Below are 27440 nucleotides of genomic sequence, written 5' to 3'. Positions count from 1 at the left end.
ATCCTTTAGTTTTAGCCTGTACTTCAGAGAAGTAGATTCCAAACAGTAGGGGTCCCAAAACCAATCCCTGTGGAACACCATTGGGTATGGGCCTGCTGGAGGTGGTGGAGTCCCCTATTTTGACCGTACGAGTTCTATCAATGAGCCAGTTTGCAACCCACCTGACAATATATGGGTTGAACACCAGCTGGGTGAGTTTATCAATGATGCCTGAATGGGGGATTGTGTCCAAGGTCTTGGCTAAGTCTAGGTAGGCCATATGTACAGATTTGTCTGAGTCTACGGCTTTGGTGACTATTTCGAAGAAGTCCATCATGTTTAACAAACATGGTCTCTCCTTGACAAAGCCAAACTGGGTGGGGTTGAGTATTTGGTGATTTTCTATATCTTTGTTAATAAGGTCCATGATGATTCATTCTGTGGTCGTCTTGCAGATAAGCCTGGTCAGGCTAATGGCTCTATAGTTTCCAGTGTCTGTGGATGCACATCCTTTGTGCACAGGGATGACTGTAGCTGTTTTCCATTCTGCTGGGACAAAGCCAGTGCTTAGGCTCTGATTGAAAAGTGTGCCCAGTGGTGATGATAATTCCTGTTTAACCCATGTAGAACACAGCCTGAAATATTGTCTGGCTGCATAGAGGCAGTGTTTTTGGCCTTGGACAGGGCATTTAAGACTTGCTCCTCAGCGATACTAGGTAGGTGACAGGTGTTAGGGATATTGTGGGTTGTATGTGGCCTGAAGATGACATTGTATCAAGTTTCTGTGCTAGAAACCAGTACAGTACTGATTTTTCCTATTTACCTCATTGAGTCTGGTTGGGGTATGAATGAGCTTTAAGTATCAGTATAATTTAGTAATAGTGAGGGAGATTCAAAGCTGAGTGAGAGCCTATGTTTAAGTCATGCAGAATGATTGTTCCTTGGTGAATATTTGGTGTAGTCCAAGACAAGAAATTTTCTAATGTGTTAGTGTTATCAGCAGGTGGAATATATAGAGCTATGATACAAAGGCTTTTCCTGTCATTTAGTCTGAGGAGGAAGATGAATATCTCAGCATTATTGAAGGTGGGGGGGGTGGAGTATTTGGGTAGAGAGAGAGTTCCAGGGTGATAGAGTGCATTAAAGCTATGCCACCACATTTTTTGCCTTTCTGTTGAGTCTATATATGCTGTACCCCAGTGGGGTGTGATTTCTTCATCTCTGATGTCTTGCTTTATCCAAGTTTCAGAGATGGCTAGTATGTCAGGAACATGGCTATTTAACCATGCATGCAGGTCACTTATTTTTTTACTGATGCTTCTGATATTAATAAGTCTAAGTTGTGAACTGAGTATATAGGTGAGATGGTAAAGAACACCTAAGAACATTCATACTAGGCCAGGGATAGGATTAATATCACCACAGATTTGCATTTGCTTTAGAGGAGAGGGTATAATGATCTAGCGGTTTATGTTTTATTCTGGTTCTGGGGTGTATTTTGGCATAGAAGGGTAAGGCAGCAAGAATTGGGTGTTCAAAGAAGTATATGCAGGAAATGTTATAGAGGTTTGGTTTATATATATATATATATATATATATATATATATATATATATATATATACACACAAACACACACATATATTATGTGTGTGTGTGTCATCTGTTTATATACCAGTATATTTAACTGCTTTACCTTTTTTATTTTGAATTGTTGCTTTTATAGTATCACAGATAACAATGTACTCTGCATAGAAATTATAGAAAATGAAAGGCAACTAACCTATATTCTCTAGAGCATTTCTTCAAATATACCAGCACTATTCAGTGTATTTAAGGTATACAAACTGTATAATATAAAACTGTAAATGAGGGAAAACATTTGGGATGATAACAAGTGCAGGCATGCTAAACAATTTAGGAGAGGGCTCCTGCTTGTGTTTATGTTAAAACATATTTTATAAAGAAAATATACCACAAGAATGCTGAAATAGTAAAGTGCGCTTATTGAGATTTTTTGTACTCTTTCAGATTTCTGTACCAGTGGATAAATAGTGTTTTAAATGTTCTACCTGCCATTTCTGCTTGCTGTTACCATTTGTGTTTGATAATTCTGATGCAGTCTTCAAATGCAGAATGTTCTTGTATGCCTAACTAAAATGGTAGGTTGACATATATAATTAGGAGGATGTAAAACCACTTGCCAGAAAGCAGAGCAGTGAAAATAGAAAGTCATACCTGTAAGGAGTGTTGTGTGTCAGTGCTGCACATTTTCATTAGATGGCAGTTAAAATTATTAAAAAGGGGGTTCCAGGAGACGGGGTGCTGCCACTAACGCCTTGGTCTGGGCTTGATATGTAACATGATGATTTACATTTTGAGAAAGAGTGTATGTGTGTGTGATGTTTTACCTGTATTCTCTCTTCCTTTCTTTTTCTGCTGGCTTTGCATATGCAAACACAACTTGTTTTTCACTAGTGCATAGATTAGACAAAACTTCAGTGTGACATTTTGATGAAACACCTAAAGCAGTCTTCTTCTTCTTTCGGCTTTTTCCCGATTAGGGGTCACCACAGCGGATTACCTGTCCGCTCATGATTGGCAGTGGAGTTTTACAGTGTCGAGTTGCCAGCCCGGCACCCAACCTTCCACAGAAGGCACACACATGCACACTCTCACACCTAGGGCCAATTAAGGGTGTCCAATCCACCTACAGCATGTCTTTGGGATGTGGGAGGAAACCGGAGCACCCAGAGGAAACCCAGCCAACCACAGGGAGGACATGCAGACTCCGCACAGAAGGCAACCCAGCCGAGGATTGAACCAGAGAACCTCTTGCTGTGAGGTGGCAATGCTAACCGCTGCACCACCGTGGCCACCTAAAGCAGTACATGCCTTAAACTTTCAGCCATGTATCACAGTAAAAGTCTTTGAAGTTTCTCCCACATGGCAATTCCATGGCAATTACCATGGCATGTTTATTGCTTTCTATTAATGCTGTCAAAATAAACCATTAGTGGCACAGCACTGATTTCTGACAACAAATCTGTCAAGCTGACTGATAAGTCATAGCTTTGGGCTTTTTGTTTCAACTTTTTGCTCTAGTGTGCTACTAAGGCAATACTCGAGCTTCAGATGTCCATACATTTGTGAATTAAGCAAAAACTTCTAATTACTATGCATAATGAATTAAGCAGACTTTCTGACTCCTTTAAATTAATTAATTCAATAGTGCTTATGGCTTCTGCACACTAACAAATTAAAAAAGCACTTGTTAGACCAAAAAATAAATGAATGAAAATACTTCTGTACATTAATGCATTAAACAACATTTTTGACTATCATATTTTAATAAACATTTATTCTGACTACAATGCATTAATAATTAATAGTACTTTTATATATTAATATTTTACAAAGAGTAAACTCTGTCCAAGTTTTTAGACTGACATAATAGGATCAAAAAGAAAATGTATTTCATTTTGTTTCCTCCCAATTGCATGTGTTATATGTGCAAAACAATTATTTAAATATAATTAATTTTATACTATTATCAACTGACTTGCCCTTTCCTTGAGAACCATCAAGCTGATCAATATTTACCATCAACCTCTTTGCCGAGCTCTACACAAATTAGACAATTCTACCAACACTATGTCCTGATAACACTTGTACAAGGGCCTGCCATATCCTCCCTCCTCAGGACATGCATGTTACAGTTCATGGGCCCTCCAAGGACACTGCTTAATGCAGCTTGCATGAGCCAAGTGTACATCCCCTTTCCATTGCTGAAGTTGTTCTTCTCCTTCATGGTGGGAGTTTCACAAGACCATAGGAGCTCCCTACTCTTAAGATGGGTCAGCCTGCAATGACTCCTTACTCCCACCATCCCTGGTCAGCTCCTACTGTTCTTGAACTGTTGATCACACACTGGATCATCTGGATGATTTGGCCTATGCCAGTAAACCAGCAGCATTCTATATATTCTGAAAGTTCCCTAAATCATTCAGATATATCAATTATATGAAAAGGCCTTGGCAAATGAAATCATGCAAAGCATTAAAGTGACATTTAAATACACCAGATAAAGGATTTACAAATAATGGATATCAAAATATATATGTTTAATCAAAATCAGATGAACAACGTTATCTGTCCTAATCACATACTTATATAATTGATACAGCACAGATAACTTCATAATTGTGTTTATTACATGTATACTTGTACAAAGACATCTTATCACCAATACTCTTGTTATTCTTAAAACAATACATGAACATTTACAAATAATATTTCTGTTTTCATTTTGCAACATTACTTAGAGAAGGTCACTATTTAAAAAATACTCCAATGTCCTTAGCACTTTTTAATATATTTTCAATAAAAGGTACAACTGTACCACCTGCAGAAACATTCTAAATATCTGAACAGCATATTCATGTTTCAGAAGATACCTGCCTTTGCCCTACTTAATAATATCACCAAGATTTTCCAATTTTAATTCTTTCAATCAGATTTTGAGTTGTCTGACTAAAATGATACCTTTGCAAGAGTTCCTATTTAGTCTGTGAAAATGTGCATCAGTATGTTAGTCCTTTCATGCATAGGATGATATATAGTAGAGCCTAAAATGTATTAAAAATCTCTTTCCTTAAAATCTTACATTCAGATTTATAGCCAAACCATAAAGCTTCCACTGTAAAAAGTAACCAATAACTTGTGAATTTTAAAATTAAAATTATAATGCAAATCCAAACCATTTCAATTAAGATAAATACAAAATTCAGCAACTTCATTCACCTCCCATAAAATGGAAATATTATCAATAACTATCAAAAAGTAGCAGTAACAAGAATATATCTGTATTCCCGGTAACATATAAATATACCTGAATACATATATACACACACCTTGTATCTCTCTCGAACTATCTTAAACAAAAATACATTATGTATCTGAAACCATCTTTTATCAAATGAAAGAAAATTCTAACTGCTACATCTGTAAGGTTAAATGACACCTCATTATACAATACATCTAGAATAATGGCATAACCATTATCTATGAGTTTCTAAGCTGTGCTCTTGTTTAATAGTTACATATAGTGATTAACTTAAACATATTCTTCATTTACTGGAAATCATTTATTTACCAACTCCAAGAAATGCTGAGTATCAAATATTTAGAAATTGTTTTAGATAAATTACATTAACCTGACCCAATAAATCTAAACTGAGGAGCTTTTAAATCTATATACATTTTAGAAGCCCATAAAGAACTATTCATCTCAGAAATGTAACTGTTAAAATACTCATTGTCAAATGAAAATGAATTCATTAATACATATTCATATACAACATAATTTACATATTGAATGCAGGACATCACAGGATTATACTATGGTTTAATACAGGCAGCCCAGTCTTATAGCATTTCATTGGCAGACATAATATATCAGGAAGCATCTATATTAACAATATGCTTCATTGGCATGAACAGCAACAATACCAGTTCAAGTTTGTTTTCAATAATTTATAATAATAATTTAAATTGCATTTTTGTATTGTGTTAAAAGTGCATACAAAAGAAATTTGGATTCAATTAATCCCTCAAAAGTTGATAAAGCAAAGTGATAGGCAGGCATGATGATTTGCACATATAAAATACATTTCTGGTGAGCCTTAATAAACTGTGTATTAAAACTTGAATGTTCACCAATTAGCAGAAAGTTATTTGTTGATAAAGCACTGCAGAAAATTTGCGTGAAGTTCAATTGATTCACATTACACTAACTCAGATATTTATTTTTGCTACCTATGCTTTTCTATACATTCACCAATAGGCTTCTCAAGTGTTTTTTTTTTATTTTTACTTCTGTCTTCTGCTCCTCTAGAAGTACATGAAGTTTGACAGTCAGGGACCTAATAAACTGACCTTATAAAAAACATCTAAGCTTCTAGATATACAACATTAATACTAGTCATATTTGTGAGAATAATCACTGACCCAATTGAGTAGGACCAACTACATGATAAAACAAATATACTTCTATGAAAAAAATCCTTCTGCCCCCCAGTACTGAACCTCCTTCAGTTCATATATCCCATTTGCCAAATAAGACATATGCATTTGCATATACTGTCAACAGAAATAATAGTTTGAAGTGTGGGATAAAAACTTGTTTCCATCCTTACAGTAAAATACTGGCAATACATTTTTGGTCATGAATTACTGGAGCTCTACCTTTTGGACTGTCAGCATTTGGAAAAGCAATTTGTTTAGCAGTTTGTCTGTGTATTTTCTATTCAGCTGCATTTCAGCAGTAAAACAGTTCATTAATATCAGCTGTATGTCTGAATTACAGTTCTGTGCTGTATCTCAAATGATAATACTGAGCAGTAAGAAACCTTGCACGCACATCACTGCCAACCAAATAATTTCATCTTCTTACTCACATCATTTCATGGTCCAGTCTAATGCCTCTCATTTAGTTATTTACCAGTTTGCTTTACCAACAAATGACTTGTCTTTAGATTGGGTAGTTTATTCCACTGTCTCTTATACAAGAAGTTGTTAGATATGTTGCTGGAACCAAGACAAATCTCCCTATCTCCTTCTCCTAGAAACCAATTTAGCAAAGCAGATTTCTAATAATTTGCTTGGCACAGCCATGTTAGTGAGTCTCCATGATGTTTAGGATTCCACACCGTACTATAATGCAGAAATTTAATGTTCTTTTCCATCTTTCAGGACCCTAGTGGTGCACCAAAGACAGCAGGATTTTCCGAAATGGGAAGTGCATATTTACTCCAATATCATAAAAAAAGCAACCGATATTGTCCTTTTGTATATGAAATGTTCTTCCTCATGCTCTAGAAATACAGTTCTAATAGCCATTTCTATGTCTAAAAGCACTCCACTTAGTTCATGAATGCTCTGAGATATATTACATTTGATCCATTCACCTTATCCACTCCACCTCTAAATTCTCAAATTACTCTACCATAAATTTCATTACGTTAGTATTCCCTTTTGAACCAGTTTTGTCTATAAGCCTGAAACCCTCAGGCTCCCCATCCTTAATAAACATTCAGCACACCTACTTATCAACTACTCTAACTTTTCTGGACCATCTTCTATTGTTCCTCTTTTTTTCTTCTTTTTCAATCAAACAATCCAACTTTAGGTCTTTTATCGTTTGTTGACATATCAGAAGATGGCTACACCATCTCTGACCTGTATTTTCAATGTTATCCTCAACATTCTCTGCATTGTTTATTGGCATACATACATTTGTTCTGAGAATCTTCCTATGGTGGCTGTGCTCCTTCTTCCCTGTTATCTGATGTTTCATCTTCATCCTAAACAAGTGCAATTGGTTCTCATATTTTTTCCCTACTTCACCAGCCTGTGACAATATCACAAATGATTTTTGAAGTTTCTCAATGCCACTTCTTAGGAAAAATCACAGTCATAATCGTTCATGTGTCTTAACACTCTCCACAATGTTTGTCATAAATATTATTTTATACATTATCTAAACCTCCTGTTAGAACTCCAGAATTTCTTGTAAACAGAGTAATCTCTTAATGTTCAGATAATCCATGCCCTTTGGAAAGATACAGACCTTTAGAAACTCGAGCTTTGCATTTTTGTACTAATTTCTCAACCGTAACTGAAGCCTACACAAATATGCACAGCTGCTAAACATTTGAGTACGATAAATAATTTTAAGTAGAGCTTTGTTTAATTCACATTTTTCTATATATTTTTATTCTAAAGTGTCTTTTCACCAGAGAAGTGTGATTAACTCCCGCTCACAAGTATCAACCACGAGTAGAGCCAAAGCCAATGAGTATTATGTGCTCCCAAAGAAAACATATCTATCTCCTTATCCAGGTAAGCCATATCTTTGTTGTTTCTTCTTTGCAAATGTGTACAAACTGAATCATTCTGTGATAGTATTTTGACAAGCTTTTAAACTTTTGGTTGTACACTAAATTTCAATTCCATTTATGCCTTACATGTAGAAGCTGTAATTCATTCTCGGAAAAAAGACTACAGTTCATTTTTGACACTTTCCTGCTCATTTCTTCATACAGGGCTATAATCCATTCCAAAGGCTTGCGGATAATACTAGTGAGATTAATGAATCTATAATTCCCAGGGTCGGTAGACAAACCACCTTTATGCAAGGGTACAACAACAAGAGGTGCAATTCTCCACTCATCAGGGACATAACCAGTGGTGTGACTCAGGTTGAAGATTTGATTTGATGGAGGGATTCTGTTAATTTGAACTTCACAGTTCTCACCAAGCATCCAGAGATATTGTCAGGACCCATGGAATTAATGTTTTTAAATTTGGAATGTGCCAAACAGATTTGATCTAAATTGATCTTGGGAATAGGAGTGGTAGGGGGAATGGAGGGGAAAGAGGGCTGAGTGGATGAAGTTAAGGTGAACTAAACATTTTCTCGGTATGCAATGATGTCAGGTGCTGTAATGATGGTGTCATATGTTCCTATAGGAAGATGCATGTACAAGGATGCTGCCTCAGGGGAGGTATGTGTGACATTTTTGTCAGTCATGTGCTACCAGCCAGCAGAAGCTGTGGAAGATGTGTGTGAATGTACCAGTAGGGGTATGTCATTTTGGACAGGAACAAAGAAAGGCAATGCAGACATCAACACTGTTAAAAACAATGCAGGAAAAAAGATATACAGTGCCAATGTGTTGTACCAAAGGTAGACAAAATAGTGGTGTTTACATGAGCAGCTGACAGCATATAGTGGTCAACTACTATAATGAAACCAGATATTTGTTATGAGACAAAGCTATAATAATGTACAAATGCCAGGGGTTATGCCAGTCCAAAGAGTTTCATGTACAAGCATTCAGTGAGTGATATATGACTAATATGGTGAGATTTGTAGTACTTTGCTTGCTGTAAGATCACCTGCTCTGTGGCAATGCCAACAACATAGTAGTGGGCCAAAAGGCCTGCATTTCTGGCACTGTTTGGCAGTAAGCATGATGTAAGGGCATGCCGTGCAGGACATATGTTTGCGAACATTGAATTGGTGGATTGCCTGAAGATGTTCTGTGTGCATGTCAGATAGCAGGCCGGTATATAGGCTCATAAGAGATTACTAAGCTAGCGGCCCTTGAGCCTTTACAAGCCTAGTCATTTTAACCTCAGGTATCATCATTTGTTCTTTTTAGGGTATTTAAAACAGATTTATGAACAGAGCAGGGCTGTGATCAACATGGCTACCCCCCGTCCATGATGGACAAGGGTGCCACACCAGGGGTGAATTTGCAGTCTCCCATCCATTTACCTAGGTTGGGTTTGAATAGGGTCAGTGGGGAGCTCTGTTTTACATGAATACAAAGTCTATTCCAAAGAAGTGGCAGTCTCTGGGAGGCAAATCTGTCTCTCCAGCATGATCTGTTACTGTCACAAGCTCAGTTGAGATCTGTAGAGCAAGTGAATCTTGAGCCATTTGACTTGTGGATATGCAGCATTTCCATTAAGACAGGGTTCAAGATTGCCCTATAGGCCAGGCACAAGTCACCTCTCAGCAGCCTGTAAGATACAGAGTAAAGTGAAAGGGCTTTTAGCCTGTCCACATAAATCATGGTTTGGAGTCCCTGTATTTTCTTAGTGAAAAACCTCTGAGGTCTCTCCAGCTGCTGCAAGTATCTGGTGAGGTACATGCAAAAGGGTACATTATACTCTGTTAGTGGTGTGATGAGAATCAAGTACAGTGGAGTTATAACATCCCTTGACATGGATGTTTTGCCCTTGCTTATGTGGTGTGCTACGTAGAAGGCTTTTCTTACCACTGTGGAAACCTGGTGGTCAAAGCTGAGATTGCTATCAACCTATGTTCCCAAGTCTCGCACCACTGGGTTGGAACTCAGGGGGGTGCTGTCCATATTGTATTCTTCAGTGCATACTGTTCAGGTGCATTCAAGGACAGACCCAAACTCTTCAAACAATGATACAGAGACAGGTGACGCAGTGAAGAATGTATGGTAAGGAAGGACATTAGAAAGGCAGACCAGAAAGATGGGAACACAGTTTCAGTGCAGACAAAAAGCAAAGTGTGCACCTGCCCCACAACAATGTTTGTGTAAAACGTATCTACAGAAAGAATGAATGTCTATTCACATGGCTGCTGAGGGTACTTGATCATACTTGATAATCAGCATTCTAGACCCAGTATACAAGAGCAAAGAGGACATTCACAACTGCTTTTTTATTTATATTTGTTTACTAGGTTAGTGTACTGATCTCAGTGGACTATTTGCAGGCACAGCGTGGATAAATAGGATTACATAAATAATGAACAAAACATATTTACAGATATAAAAATATGCTAAAAAACATACTTTATACACATACGTATTCACAAATGCAAGAATATGTAGCATTTAATTCAAGAAGCAGTTTACAATATTAAAACATGGCATTATGCTTAACAGAGTTTTATGGATAAAATGTAGCCATAATGACTGAGATGACAGCATAGATATGAAATTCCTGTCACACTATTTGAAAATGTTGGAAAGGGTGACTGAAAACTAATGTAAAGTAGAAAGTATGATGGAAGATGAGCATTTTGGATCAGGATGCAGTGCAATTCACTTAATGATTAGGGAGACAAACAGTGGAGGATGTGTTGGAGATGAGAAAGAGAGTACAACTGGACATACCTAGACATGGAGGATAGTATATGACAAGGTCCCAAGAAAAATAACTTGGTCAGTTTTTCAATGGTTCAAAGTAATGGAAACACTGGTAGAAATTAATGCTGTATGTAGAAAGGACCCAATGGCAAGTACAATGTCCAGACTCACTGGGGGGGGGGGGTGTTCCAGTGGGAATAAGTGTTCACCATAGTTCAGCTCTGAACCCACTCCTGTTCATACTGGTGATAGACTACTTTAGCAAATAGGTTGGAAAGGTCAGCTCAACAAAGCTGCTGCTTGTAGATGATGTGGTACTACATGCAGATCTGAAAGTGAATATGTACAAATGGCAGAGGACTGGAAAGCAAACTCTATCCACATGGAATGAAACAGAATACACACAAAAGAAAGTAGTCATGGCAACAAATGAAAAAAAATCAGAAATAGCTGAAAATAGAAGAGAAAAAATAGTGCACATGAAAATAACTTCAAGTATCAAGGAGGTGGGACTAAGAAGAAAGGAAATCTGAATAAGAAATTAAGAATTAAAATCAGAGGTGCTGCAGCCAGCTGTCCAAAGTAATTTATGACAGAACAGTACAAGAGTGAAGGGCAGAAAGCAATGGTATAACCAGTGCTTCAGTATGGCATAGAAAACTGGGCAGTAAAGGCAGAACATCTGCGGGATCTTGAGGTGATGGAGATGGAGTGCCAGAAATGAGCAAAGGGATACAATCTGTGGGAAGAGATGAAAAAATTAGGACATCAGAGCAGAAGTAGCCCCATCTGCAGAGAAGGTCAAAGAAACAGATCACAGTGGTCTGGTCATATGCACTAATGTACACAATGAACTGGTAAAGAAGATTTGGGTAAACAGAAAGAATGCAAGAGAAGACTAGGACATCAAAACAAGACATGGATTGTGAGAGAGACAACACCTGTAACCATCAGGCACAACTGCTGAAGAAAGTAAGAGGGTGGCACTGAATCAAGCAAAGTGGTAGGGCACAACACCTCAACCCCATGTACAAATCGGGAAAAAGGAGTCAATGTCCAGTTCTTGCATCCATAAAAACACCAGAACAACATATTCACACATTTTCCATAACACACACACGTTAGTTTTCATAACTTTGGAAATCCTTTGAAATAAGGCCAGCATCTGCAAAAAAGGTTTCTTCAAGTTGAGGCAATACACTTTTTTATATGATTATATGTATGCAATGCACTTACCTGATTAACATTCAGATACACACTGTTGATATTTACATTACATACAGAGACACACACACACACATTCAGCAGGAAGGTAGGCATGTACCCTGACCTCATTTACCTCTTACACTCTCAAAATAAGGCATCATATTACTCTTAAATTGATGCACTGTACTACTCATAGAAGTTTGATAGCTTCTTGTCTTACAAATCATTTATAGATCATACAGAGTATGCATAAAGTAGTGGTGTCCCATGTAGGTGCTATAATTACCTCTGCACAGTTATAACGTTTACATGATATACTGTTCATGTGACACCCACATATTGTCTGTACTATGACAGTAATCATACTCACTTCTACATCCAGAGAGACATTCCATCTACCTCAAAAGGGGAGCCTATTCTCCTTTACCTGCTTGGGAGCTGAAAAACAGTAACAATATAGACAAGCATCATAAATTACATGCCCTGCAAGAGCCTTTTCAACTATGTGTAATGTGATGTGTATCCCCCCTGGCTGTCTCATTAGAACACTTCACCTAACTTAAGTAACTCTGCTTAGCCAACCAATCATAGTACTGTACCCACTTAGGACTGTTAATCTACTGCTCATCCCATCTCTCCAGGAGTTAGGGAAAACTACCCCAGCAATGTTGTGCTTTCCATAAGCAACTAAAACCAGAAGAAGACATATTGTAAATCAATTTGTTATCCTTCTCAACTAAAACCAGGTGAAGACATATAGTAAATCAATTTGTTGTCCTTCTGAACTATAGCGAGCATCATCTGCTCTCTCTGAGCCTTATTCTATGTCTCTCTGCTTTTACTCTGATAGTAAATCTATCACAGGAATCCTAAACTTAGGAATATCTTCCAAAATTTAATATTATATTGTAGAGAACGAATGTATCCTGTTAGTTAATATGTATGTCAAAGTCTCTTCTATGGAAATTGTATGTCAAACAGTGGCAGCTGGTGACTTTAAATCAAAGGGGGGGGGCTGCAGGAGACAGGTGAATGGGTGGGGTCAATGGGAAGGGGTGTGGCCAACTAGAAAGGATAAGAGCTATGCTCAAAACCACAAAAACTGTAACTTTAATTAAATATGCTGCCCTGGGTGCCAAACTGTCATTATGCGAGTCCAATCAAGACAAAATGAAGTGTAGAAGAAAAAAATATTTCAATGCATTGGCTGCTTGACAGCTTACTTAATATCTAGATGGAAACAAAAAGGTTGTGAGGCATGAAAAAATAAATTACTTTTTAAATACATTACTGGAATGCCAGTCAAAATCAAGTATAAGAAAAACAAGCAGCACTCAACTCAAACCACTTCTCCTTGCACTGCACTTCTAATTATAATTTATATTCAGCTTTATTAAAGTACAAAGTAACATGCTGAAAGTAGCAATCTCTGTGATACCCCCACTTGTAAAAATGTTTCTTATCCAAAAAAGACCTGCTGTCTGAAAACTATCTACTTGTTTCATGGGGAAAACATTATCAAAGTAAAAAATGAAAAGCAAACAAGAAACAAGCTCAAGATACATTGCTTACAGGATTACTGTTCAGGTAATGGACCACACGTGATAGATTGCCATTCTGTTTGGTTTACAGTTAAAGCCTGCAAAGATGACCGCAAGTCTCCAACAAATGTAATGAGCTTCTTAAAATAATGTAATCCTGTCTTTTATTACAAATACTGTCATATGCATTTCAAACATGGCAACAACAGAAAGGCTTTCAATGTTGGCAATTCTTTAACAGTATGCTTATTAAAGCTTACTTGCATCTTATAATCTCAGACAAGCTTACATGATGGTCATTAAAGCATTCGTACTTAAACACACAGCAACAGGCACTTTCTGAGTAATAATAAGCATAATTCAACAGCATAAAAATATGACAGAAACCCTAACATTCTGAAAAATCAAGGCCAGAATAAAAGTACCACTTGTGTCTACCTTGGATGGGGGAATACACTGCACATTTACACTGCATAACTGCTCCTTGCCTTGCTTGGACACATCCAGAGTCACTACACGGGGTAGTAGGGTGCAACAAGTATGTCACAATTTGAAATGTCTCTGGCTGACTGTGATGGCCCTGACACATTTGTCATACCTCTTAACCTCAAAACAAGAAATATGAACAGACCCATACATATAAGTGGAACAAAGGCCCAAAAATAAGGACAATTTTTAAATATTGTTCTTGTAAACTTAGAAAGATAATAGAATAGTAGCTCTTGCATTAGTATGAATTTTATGAAAGGTACGAAATCTGAAACTCAAATGTCTGTCATTATTTTCTAACTTCAGAGTTGCCACTAATTTGCCAGAAAAACACAATTTTATGAAAAATGGACCAAAAATGTGATGCAAAAATATAAAACAGCCACACAACACAGCTGGGAACCTGTCAAAGAAGGGACACTTTTTAATATTAGTAAATACCATGGTGGTGCAGCCGTAGCATTGTCGCCTCACAGTAAGAGGCTCTCCCGTTCGATTCTCGGCTGGAGGAGTCTGTATGTCCTCCCCGCAGAAGAGTGGTGTTTGAAAGACATGCGTGAATGGGCATGCCTTTGTTGAAGGTTGGGAGTTGAGCTGGCACCTCGGCACCATAAAAATCTACTGTCAATCATTAGCGGACCGGAGTTCTGCTGTGGTGACCCCTAACCGGGAAAAGCTGAAAGAAGAACTGCTAACTTGAGCAGCTGACAAAATAAAAGAATCTACATACATTTTTGAAATAAAAGTAATCTATAACTCTGATTATTACAGTTATTTCTTAATTGTAAGCCCTCCATGTTTTCTTCCAAAATTGCCATTTTGCGGCAAGATTATTAGGGAAAGAGCAACATTTTGAGCCAAAATCGGGAATAGTTGAGAGGTTTGGATATGCCTAATTCTATAAAGCAATTTATTTGCACGTACCTCTCAACCTGTTAATGCAGGAAATCTGGACAAGGCCAAATATACTGGGGGAACATATAAACAGTACTATAAATTGTTGTATAAACTGAGACAATTGATAGAATAACAGGTCTTGCTTTAGCATGCATTTTTCTGAAGGTTATGAAGTCTAACTCAGTGTCTGTCATTCTTAAATTATTTGCCAGAAAACCACACATTTTATGAGGAACAAACCAAAAATAAGAAGCAAAAATCTATTCATTCTGTGAAAATCTGGACAGTTGAGAGGTATAGTTCAGCTGGGGCTGTCTTTGAGTTTGCTGCCCTTCCCCCTCACAAAATCATGGTCAAATGGAGCCTCCCCCCTGCAGCCATTCCAATGAGCCATTACTTGGCTATTTCACCCCATTTACCATAAACACTAATGTGCATACTGCTTTACTTCTACAATGATTTGGACTTCATTTGAAAGTTTTATTTTGCATTTTACAGCACAAACACTAAGACATCTGCTAAATAAAGAAATACAATCTCACAATGAAAACAGACTTAGCATTAAAACTTCTCTGCCCTTGAAACTCACATTCATTGAAACAGCATTGAAACCCACATTCAAAGAAAGTACATTTTGCCATTGGCAGATAAATAATAACTTTGGGCTGTTTTCAAATCATAGGCCCCTTGCACACGAAACATACACATGGTCTTTGATGCACCTTCCTGATTGTATTAAATTATATTCCTTGTACATTATAGTATAGTTGTTAGAGGGCGTTTTAAATTTCTTTTGAACATTTTTCTAGTAAACAATGAAACAAAATGCATGCACCAATAATGACAAAACTGCCCAATTCAGAACATTTCTGTCTTTTGTTCCCCTGCAGCTCTCAGCTTCTTGTAAAATCTACTTTTCTTTCTAAACTATACCCTTTATTATCTTCCCTTCATAGTCTCACCATTTTATATTATTGCATATAAATTTGCATATATGTAATAACTATGACTATTATAATTTGAAAAAAAAATTTTTGTAATGCTTCCTGTTTTTATAATATATGTCACAACATTTAGATTAATTGTATAAGTTTTTACTTGGAGCTTTTCTCCCCGGGCCTCTACTGAAAATGGACATGTATCCAGCTAGACTAGCCCGGTCAACAAATGTAAAATAAATAAATAAATAAAAGTCTGCTCAAACTTCTACAGTCCACCAGTATCAGTAAATATGCACAATCTCTGAAGAAGTAAAAATCATCTAAATAATTCCACATTAAAAAAATCTGTAACTAATGAAGAGGGTGCTGCTAGCAAACAACTTTATATTTCATAGTTTCATCTACAAATAAAGTGCCTGTTGCCCTTGCGGAATAAATTGACTAAGTTGCATTAAAAAAAGAATAAGCTAGTAATATTGCAATAGGGAATGGATGGCAAACTGAAAACAGGTTCATAGTTACTAGGTATCTTCACCAAAAAGGACTGCAGCATCCACCCCCTTTACAACAGAGTACGGTATGAGCAATGAATCTACCAACTGTGGGAGTAGAACCCACAGACTTCTGCATCAAAAGCAAGTACATTACCTGCTGTGCTATTAACAATGCAAGCAGCATTAAACTTTTGTTCCCCTGCAGCTCTCAGCTTCTTGTAAAATCTACTTGACACTCAGCTGCATCTCTGAACTTTGCAGCACAAGAAATCTGGAAAATCCAAAACTTAGGGGGGGGGGCAAAAGACCAAAACATAGGGACACATTTTAAACATTGCTTGTATAATGTTGGAAAGTTGTTAGAAGAAAATGCTGTGCTACCACCATACATTTCACTGCCAAGTATTGAACCCAGGCCCTGTGCAAAACTGTCAGAGCAACATACCACTATGCCAAATCATCTGTTTTATGAAAGAAAGGAAGACTGAAACTTAAATAGCTACCATTTAGTGAATTCAGTTCTCACCATAGCTGTCAACATCTTAGCAGAAAACACCTGAACAAAGCCAATAATGGGGGAATACAGCCCCCAAACATATTCAGTGAGTTCAGTTATCACTATAGCTCTCAACCTTGGCACAAAAAACCTGGACGAAGCCAATAATAGGGGAATACAGTCCAAAAAATAGGGACAAATATCCATTGAGGACACCAGAGTAAACCCACACAAACACAGGGAGGACATGCAGACTCCACACCGAAGTCACCCCAGCCAAGAATCAAGCCAGACAACCTGTAGCTGTCAGACAACAATGCTACAACTGCACCACTGGCTGTGTTAAGTAACAAAAATACAGAAACCACAGATTTTATGAGGAACAGAACAAATATGAGGCAAAAATCTGCAAATGTTTTACAAATGGTGGTGGATAGGGAATTCAGGCTCTTGTCACTTGGGCCCAAGATACAGGGTTCAAGCCTTATTCTCTACCCACCACACACACACACACACACACACACACACACACACACACACACACACACACACACACACACACACACACACACACACACACACACACCCTACCTGCAGATCCTCCATGGCAGCTAAATCCTGTACACTCCTCCATGAGCTAGTGATTCTGTCCCCTGCAGCAGTCCGGTGTTCTTCCGGTCAGTGCGCTCATCACTGCACAGACCTCTGGACTGGCAGGACAGAGTTCCCTGCCTTCCCTACTGGACTGACTAACAGAGCAGTCTGGAGTTCAGGAATGAAGCACGCATGCGTGCGTGGAGTTCTGGACTGCCTAACACTGCAGTCAGGGACTACGCATGCATGCGTGGAGTTCCAGGACTACTTGTAAAATTTATTTTAAGTTTATATTTTATTTTCTACAGTGGGGGAATTTATTTTATTCTTTTTACAGGTGTGGGGGGCTGCAGTCCCATAGCACAGGCCACCCCTGATGTCAAAAGTCTTTCCTTAAAACTACGTTTTGTAAAACATTGTTCTCTTGGAGCTTTTCTGCCCGGGCCTCCACTGAAAATGAACTTGTAATCCAGTTGGACTCTCCCGGTCAACAAATGTAAAATAAAATAAAAATACAATGCAATAGCCTTTTTTACATACAAGCTATACAGCTTGGTAGCACTCTGTCTGTCTGTCTTCTTCCCATTGAAGTAGAAGGTCAAGATGCCACCTCTTCAGGTCACTGTCATGGTGCCTGCATTGCTCAGTAGGGCAGTTGACAAGAGTAGCAGCAGTCACTACCCAGCCAAGACTATGACAGTTATCCACTTTCCAAAGGATACCTTCACAACAGTCTCCCAGCAGGTTATTCCATTGCCTTCAGAAGTCATAGCCATTTATCAGGTCAGAGTTCAGAGGAATAGGTGTCTTATGTCCAAGCATACTGCTGCACCCAACATGTGATGTGCAACAGTGGGCACTCAGTTTGTTCAACATGTCATCCTGCCGCCGCAGGATGGTGTGAATAAATATAGCATAGTAGGCTGGTGATAAGGTGTGAACTATGGCAAGTAAAGAGTGCAGGCAACACAGTAACAACATATTTTTTCTGCAATTTAGGACATGTACATTTCATATGATATAATAGTTTTACATAAGTGCCTGCAGAACTCATTGACCTACCCACATATGCACGTTGCACATGAGTGCATATTGGTGAATGAGCCTCATTGCACAGCCATAGTCGGGCATGCATTGTAGAAAAAGTGTGATTCAAAGAAGTTTGCTCTAAATATAACCACTGGCATTAATGAACACACTAGGAGCCTCAAAATTGCAAGATAAAAAACAATTCTGACTATTACTTTACTCATTGCATGATGGAATTTACTACTGAGCGAGCAGTAGATTGCCTATACTACACAAAGAATATCCATCTGTTCATATACCAGTTGTACATGTTATGTAAGTGATTGGAAAGTGGTTCCTGCACATTTTGAATGCTACATTGTACATCTGCTGAAAGTGTATGCTGTTTTTGTGACCTACATGAAACTGTTCTGGAAAAGGAGGTAGAATCCGTATGTTTATCTAACAGTAGGTGAATCCTGTCTGGGAGGATATGAACACGGAAAGGGGTTTATGGTATGGTATGACACGTGTGTGCTGCAGTGTATGAATTTAAGTGCTACATGACAAAGTCTAATGTGTGTTGCAATATATGGGATGCAAAGGCCCCATTTTAGGCTAAGAATTGCATGGGTCATAATTAGTGATGATAACCTACAAGTAACTTGTTCTGTATGATTGTCTGTAACTGATATATACTGCCAAATATCCTGATTTGTTGCTGTGTATCATGAGATGCAGTTATGCCTGTCCAAAGGCATTATTCAGTGTGAGGCATATGCATAATATGTGTTTGCCTGCAGATAGGACAGTCACACAGTAGTTGTAGGTTTTTCCATTTTGAACTTGTAAACAGCATTTAACAGGGGCATGACTGCAGAGGACCACGTAGTCCACAGACCTCCATGATGTTTTGTGAACACACTGAGTGGTACATCCATAAACATTTTTAAAATATTCCTAGTGATAGACAGACTGGGGCTATTGGAGACAGTCTGTCTTAAATGTGAGAGGGCCTAAAGCACCATTGATTAAGTCTGCTGGCCCAGTAATGAAGGGTATGCAACAAAAAAACAATTTGTTGATTTCTGGGCTACTTTGGAAGAGGATGGTTGCCTCTTCCCACTACCATAGTGCTGTATTTCCAGATTGGAATTGTGCAGGTGGCCTCCACACATGGCCACATAGGAAGCTGAATTTGGGTAATGCTAAGAGAGCAGGACATGTGCTGCTATGGGGCCACAGCTAAACCAAAACAATGACATGTTCCAGATATCCATATGTTTCTGCATGGTAACCTTTGCAGGCAGCTTCTTGCTGTGTGTCAGTTAACATCTAGTACCATTCCATAGTAACTGCTGCCAAAAGACTGGGAAACATACAGATGGCATGTGCTGTAGTGTGTAACATATAACACAAGCCATGGGAATACCAGACATATTGTTGTGGTACTGAGGTATGAGCAGAGTGTATATAGCATGACACCAGCTTATATGTATATCTCTTTACAATTACAGGTGAGCATGTCTGATGCAGGGAGGAAGGAGAAGTTGTCCAGGCCAGGTTTGTAGAAGATTGCTACGATAACAGCTTAAGAACATTTACAAGCCTAGCCAATATAACCCAATTTTACCCAATATATGGCCCCTAGGGGCAAGAAGATGGCATGGATTTGTGCCTATGCTTTGAGTATCTTACAGACTGTCCCTGTCCACAAGGGTCACAGGCACTACTCCAGGTGTGAATTTGTGATTCCCCATCCATTGATCCAAACTGCATTTGAAAAGGGCCAGGGAAGGACTCTGTTTAATGTGAATAGAAAGCCAGTTCCAAAGAAGAGGCAATTTCTTTGACACATAGTCTGATCTGGCCTTTCAGAAGCATATCTGGTGAGATGTTCTGGAGCAAGTCAGTGCTGTTAGTGGCTAGAATGGAACCCATTAGGAAGGTTCAAGGATGGGTCACCGACATGATTACTCATGCAATAAGGCAACCCATCAGGTACAAGACTGAAAGCCAACAGGTGGGGTCCGCTGACAGAATCACTGTTAACTGACATGGAGGAGTTCTTAACATCTCTTTCTAGGGCACCTGACAGCTCAAAAGTGGAGTAATTGACCTTGGAGCAAAACTGCAATGCACCAGGTAGGTATTACCTAAATGTGGGATGATATGTACAACCTGCCTGACCTAAAACCATACATCTACTGACAATGGCTTATTTGTTATTACAAGTACATCAAGACTACAGCTACAGCAGCCATTTGCTCAGTGTATGCTAACAGTAGATTTTATTTGGCACTCTGTTCTAGAGGTTTACCTACATTTTGCTACAGATATTAGTGGAGTGTATTCATATTCTTGAATATTCTTTTGTGTTTTTCAGGTGCTATGTTGTCAGGCAGAGAGACATACCTGATGTCTGTGGCCGGTCTGAGTCAACCATGATGGTAGCCACAACCTGGCACATTCACATACCTCTCAACCATACCAAATTCCTCAGTATTTACTGGTTTTGAGGTTAAAATATTGGGGAGCCACGAATTCCCAAGTGGCCCCCTTAATTTCCAAATTTCTCAGTCTTTTTATTTATTTTTTTTTGTATTACTAGTACCACTTTAAATTTCTGGCTGATGTTACCATGCCTCACCAGCCTATAGGGGTATGCATGATGACATCAGCGATTGCCTCTTGGACTGGGAAGGAATATAACAGCGTTACAGCGATGGCAGAATAATTTAAAGTTAGTCCTCTCTAGGTAAGAGGAAAAAATGGAAAAACACAATTATTTTAAAGTTTGCAGAGTCCTCTAACCTAGGTAAGAGGGGCATTAATTTCTTAGTTTATCTGATGTGTATGTGTAATTGCTAGTTTATCTGGTGTGTATGTGCAAGCGTTTGTAAGTTTGTTATATTTAAGTCCGGCATATCAACCGTTGTTGCTGTGTGTGCTATACTACCCACCAATTGCTGCATTTTGCATTTAAAGTTCTTTGTGACCCATTGCTGCTTTTGCATTTAGAGTTCTTTGTGACCTATTGCTGCATTTTGCATTTAGAGTTCTTTGTGATCCATTGCTGCATTTTGCATTTAGAGTTCTTTGTATGGTAATTTATCAGCCATTGCTACAGACTCTTTACTGCATTTTGCATTTAGAGTTCTTTGTGTGGTAAGTCCGGCATTGCTGCATTTAGAGTTCTTTTGAACTGAGTCTTTGCATTTAGAGTTCATTCTTGTGTTTGAGCATTATAGAGTTTCCATGATAGGAACCACACAGGACAATAGGATGATAATTCCTGAAATAAATTTATTCACTATAGAAGATGTTTCAGTAGGCTTTCTTTTTCCTAAACATATCACTTTCTCTTATTGCAGATATAGTAACCTCAAGGAGTTACTCAATATCAAGATTACTAAAACTATGGTGGGGACAGAGTGGGATCTTTTTAAGTGTGGCAATTGCTCCGTGTGTGAACGAGTCAGGAATTTAAATGGGGTTAAAATTAATGGGAAATTGTATAGAGCTAAGGAACATTTCAACTGCAATTCCTGTGGTGTAGTTTATATCACAGGCTGTGGCTGCAATTGTACCTGTTGGTATATTGGTCAAACAGCTAGAAAGGTTAAGATATGCATTTTGGAGCACCTGAGAGATATCAGGAGGCAAAATATGGAGAGCCCAGTGGTGGCTCATTTTGTGTCCAAACATGAGGGGTCAGCAAATAGTTTGTTCTATAGTGAATAAATTTCTTTCAAGATTCATCATCCTATTATCCTGTATGGTTCCTATTATGGAGGCTTTGATCTTGGTGTTTTTGCAGTGTTAGAGGTTTTTTTGTGCATTATAGAGTTTGTAAGTTAATTTCCAGTATTCAGTTTGTCAACCACAGTGGCATTTTTTTTTCTCAAATAACTTTTTATTTATTTCACAGATATCAGAACAATAAGAAAAGAAAAAGAAAAAAAAAATCCATGAATGAAAGCTGAACATTGTATGCAAGGACAAATATGCAAACAAACATAATACAACCTAAACCTATAAACACACTAATTTATATACAATATTTACAAACTAAGGTGCTACCATACAGAGGAATGAGTTAGAAGAGAAAAGTCAGAATTATAAGGGATGTCAGTGGATCTCCAAGTAAAATTAAAAATAGGATCTATACCATATTCCGAGATAGAAGCTGCAATCTAGATTAATCACATAGAATTAGGTCAAACAAACATTTCCAGACTTTTTTAAAGTAGGCTTTTTTCCTCGGCCCTTTTGTGATAAGCTTTTGTGCTGAAATATATTTCAAAGCCATCTCCTTGAATTCATTCCAACAAAGTTTAGTGCGGTCCATCCAATTTTTAGTGATATATAATTTGATAAGGGAACAAAGAGTGATTAGTACATGATGTTTTATCTTGGGAAGCTTTGTGTTGGGGATGTGAAAGATCACTGTTTCCCAGGAAAAGGTGGATTTGTGGTATCCCATTTTCTCGAGGCGAACTTTTAAGGAACACCAAAGTTTGTGGGTATGATTGCAGAACCAAACTATATGAAGAAAGTCTGCTTTTGGAAAGGAACAACAAGTGCAGGAAGGGGGAGTTTTGGGGTCAAACCTATTGAGCACAGAAGGTGTATAATAAGAGTTATTATTGATCATCAATTGTGTGTAAATGAGTTTTTTAAATGGGGATAGTTCTAAAGTAATTTTTATAGCAGATAATTTTTGTTCCTCCATAATACGAATTCCTTGATTGTCCCAATAACTAGAGAAAAGGCAGTCCGAGTTATGTATTATAGAGTTCAGAAGGTTGTAGGATCTGGATAGCATTTTCTCTGAACTCGAGACAGTAGTTATAATCTTGCAAAGTCTGGTGATATCCTGACAATTGGCCAGGAGATTAGCAAATTTTGATGAGATTAATTCTCTTAATTGTCAGAGAATAACCATGTATTGACTTTAAGAGTCAGACGTAAATCAGAGAGTGTTTTGTCTTTATATTTGAAAATATCCCATACCATAATATCTTTAATAAAAGGAAAGTCAGAGAGATTAATCATCAAATTATTGATTTTGATGTTTGGGTTTAAATGAAGAGGTTGAAGTAAAGGAAGGGTTTTATCGAGGTTGATAGTTTTTATCAGATTTTGGAATAACCTGATTTTATGTTTTAGGGTGCTGGATAAATTGGAATTGTTAATAACCATTGGAGAAAGAAAAGGGGAGCTTTGGGGTTAATTTTATTGGTGACAACATGTTGGTACCATATTTTCATCCAGGAAGGGGAAGAATTATAATCTTCCTGATTAAGTTTTGAAATAGTTAAGATTCTATTTGCACAAATAATCGTGTAATTGAGTTGAAAATTTGGTAAACCTAAACCGCCCTTTATTTTTGGGTATGCTAGCTTAGAGTAAGATATCCTAACTGATTTAGGAAACCAAATAAATTTGGCTAATTCTTTATTCATTTTAGAGAATAAGAGTATTAGACACAATATGATTTGAGGCGCTAAATTGGTAAAGGAGTCTGGGCAAGATATTCATTTTCACTATCGCGTCTTTGGATAGAAGAGACAGATTCATGAGTTCCCATCTGTGAAGGTCCTGTAAAATTTTAGACCATGTTATGAGTAGGTTATTTTGAAAAATGGAAGCTTGATTGTGTTCAATGTGTATGCCCAAATAGCTAAGGTTGAAAGTTGTTTGAAAGGGAGAATCTGGGAAGTAGTTAGTTTTATGGCTTACAGGATTTCAAAAAAAAATGTGATTTCTTATGGTTGATCTGATAACCTGAAACCTTAGAGAATTTATTAATAGTGTTTATGATTTTACACAGGTCTGTGTTGGGATATTGAAAATATAAGTTAAGGTCATCGGCAAAAGAAGAAAACATTATGTTAGTGTTTAGAACTTTGGGGATCGAGTGGTAAGTGTTCTGAGCAATGTATAGGAAAAATTGTTCAATTAAAATATTAAAAAGAAAGGGGGATAATGGGCAGCATTGCCTTGTTCCATTCATAATCCTAATTGGGTTAGATATTCTTTTATTTACATATAAATAGGTGGAAGAATTTTTATATAGTACTTTAATCATATCAGAGAAAGCTTTGGGTATACTAAAGTGAGATATGGTTAAGAACAGAAAGTCCCAATTTACTCTGTCAAAAGCTTTGGAAGCATCAAGTGTTAAAGCATAGATTGGGGTTTTGTCTTTTTTTTGTAAATTGCATTAGGGAGTCAAGGGTTAGGGTGTTATCCCAAGTGTGTCTATTACTCATAAAGCCTGCCTGGTCAGGGAAAATTAAAAAGGGCATAATTTTTTTAAGTCTGTTGGCCAGAATAGTCAATAAGATCTTTATGTTCACGTTTATTAATGAGATGGGTCTGTACTTGTGGGGATCAGCTTTGTCTTGCTTGTTTTTAAAAATCATAATAGTTTTCGAAGTATTCCAATGCAAGTCAGAAATATCATTCTTTATAATGAAGTTAAATACCTTTAAAAGAATAGGAGAAATTCTTAGATTAAAGATTCTAAAGAAATTGGTAGTGAACCCACCAGGGCCTGGGGATTTGTCTAGTTTGAGGTTGGTAATAGCATCTTGGATCTCTTGAAGCTCCAGCAGAGCAGATAGCAGGGATCTTTGATTTTCATTCAGGGAGGGGAAGTTAATAGTGTTCAGAAAGTTCACCATATGCAAGTTAAGAGTGTTATCTTCCTTCCTGCCATAAACATCTGAGTAAAGGGAATGAAACAACTGAATTATTTCTGAGTCAGATTTATAAATTTTATTCTGGTACTGTAATATAGAGATTCTGTGAGAACATTGATTGTTTTTTATTATTCTTGCTAGAGTCTTAGATGGAATTTGCACCCACTCAGTATAAGTTGCAATAAGTTTTTGTTCTTGGAGAGAGAATAGTTTTGTTGATGAAGTTCTAGTAAGTCTTTTTGAATACTATTGATCAATTTATCTAAGCCAGGGTTTGGGCTTAATCTCTGTTTGTTTTCTAAGGTGGAAAGTTTTAAGATCAGATTGGCTTCTTTCTTTTTGATAAGCTTTTTATAGAAAGAGGCCTTGTTGATCAATAATCCTCTCAATTTGGCTTTACAGGCCACCCATTGGATATCTAGGGGAATTTGTGAGAGCTCAAGACTGGTGTCAAAGTCTATTAGGATATCATTAGTTACTTGGATTATGTCATTGTTACGCAGCAGGTTATTGTTTAGAGTCCAGTTGCTGTAAAAGGGGGTCAAAGGCGTCTTTGAAGTGGATATAATCTTGAGGGAAATTCTTGCATGGTCAGATAAAAATCTAGGTTCTGCAAAGAAGTTTAACTTAAAATTTGACAGGGATTCAGAGATTAAAAAGAAATCCAACCGTGACCAAGTGTTGTAGCATTTCGAATAGTATGTGTATATTTTATCTTTAGTTGAGATCTCACTGAATGAGATAGGATCCATAAGGTTGAAGTCCAACATTAGTTCCCCTAAAGCTAATGAGGCTTGGAAATTGTACAAGGGAGAGTTACTGGTGTGATCTATGCTAGGATCTATGACAGCGTTCCAATTGCCACCTAGTATAAATTGGTAATTTTGGAATGAACAAAGAATATTATAGATCTCCATTATAAAGACTTGTTGTTGTGAACAAGGACCATAAACATTTAGAAAAAGGACTGGTTTGATAGAGATAAGGAGGTTGGATGTGAAATAGCACCATCTACAATTTTTGTCCGAGTTTACATCATTGATTACCCCTTGAAAATCTTTCTTAATTATAATGGTCACACCTTTTGAGTTGGAGCTATCACCCACGGCTATGATAGATCTTATCCATTTTCTTTTAGTTTCTTTCATCCAGTCTTCCTTGAGCATATGTGTTTCCTGTAAAAAACAAATATTAGCCTGTGATTTAAACATCAGATGTAGTAGGAGACATTTCTTAGCTTTATTTTGTAGGCCTCTTATGTTCCACGAATCAATGGATCAAGTCATGTTCTCTGACTGATAAAGATTAATAGGCTTGAGGCTTGATTAACCATTTATCTCGGATATAGTACCAATACCACATAAAGGGAGGAGGTGACATGTAGAATTGGGTATACAAAGGTGATGGAGATCCATTTCAATCTTCCAACCTCTAAAGATATAGTAACGACAGCAAAGGTAGCACAGTACTCCTTCAGATACAACCCGGTGCCTAACCACCCATTCCCCTTAAGTGAAGAAGTGCGATAACATTGGTAAGAGTAACATAGCTTTTTGACTAGCAATAGTAGCACAATATGAGGAAAGAACACCATTAATAACCTGAGAGAAACAAATGGTACAAACAATGATACTATACATATGTACATAAAAATAATCATCCAAAAACTGATCATTCTAGAACCCATTTACAATGCAACTAAGAGCAACCATTAAAAATAGGAGGCTAGGAAAGGTAAGAATAAGACTGGTAAGCTTATATTTATTCTGAAGGGAGTAGGTAATATATGATGTTGGTTAAAACTCATTATACCATGACCCCCCATTAATATTCCAAAACGTGCACACTGATTGGCCAGCGTGCACGTTGTAAATCGACTTATACTAATGGAAAAAGGACCGGTCGCCCAGACTTTTTCCATTAGTATAAGTCTCATTTAACATAGCGACACAGGTTTAAAAAAAGCAACGGAGATCTCTGTTGCTTTTTTAAAAGCTGTCTCGCTATGTTAAACTCTTTTAACATAGCGACACAGTGTGTAAAAAGCAATGGAGATCTTGCTTTCTCCGTTGCTTTTAAACTTCTAAGCTATGTTAAATGGGTTTAATATAGCGAGACAGCTTTAAAATAAGCAATGGAGATCTCCATTGCATATTTTAAAGCTGTCTCGCTATGTTAAACCCATTTAACATAGCGAGACAGGTTTTAAAAAGCAGAAAGCAAGATCTCCATTGCTTTTTCATATGTTAAATGGGTTTAACATAGCGAGACAGCTTTAAAATAAGCAACAGACATTTCCAGTGCTTATTTTAAAGCTGTCTCGCTATGTTAAACCCATTTAACATAGCGAAACAGTAAAAAGCAATGGAGATCTTGCTTTCTCCATTGCT

General features: G+C 37.5%; 1 protein-coding gene across 2 annotated transcripts in view; it reads left to right on the top strand.

The window, feature by feature from the left end:
* CD5 (CD5 molecule) overlaps nt 1–27440 on the top strand; it is a 469322-nt gene that overhangs the window by 292177 nt on the left and 149705 nt on the right. The window contains exon 9 of one of the 2 annotated variants that reach the window (XM_044083989.1): nt 7763–7879. The exons of the other annotated variant lie outside the window; for it this stretch is intronic. Within the exon in view, the coding sequence (XP_043939924.1) occupies nt 7763–7879 (117 nt within the window). The remainder of the gene's footprint in view (nt 1–7762; nt 7880–27440) is intronic. 2 annotated transcript variants of the gene reach the window in all.

Source organism: Protopterus annectens, chromosome 9.part0 (assembly GCF_019279795.1).
Source record: "Protopterus annectens isolate FY-2018-M chromosome 9.part0, PAN1.0, whole genome shotgun sequence".
NCBI classification, from domain to species: domain Eukaryota; kingdom Metazoa; phylum Chordata; order Ceratodontiformes; family Protopteridae; genus Protopterus; species Protopterus annectens.
The sequence above is the reverse complement of the archived record's forward strand: the minus strand, read 5'-3'. Positions and strand labels throughout refer to the sequence as shown.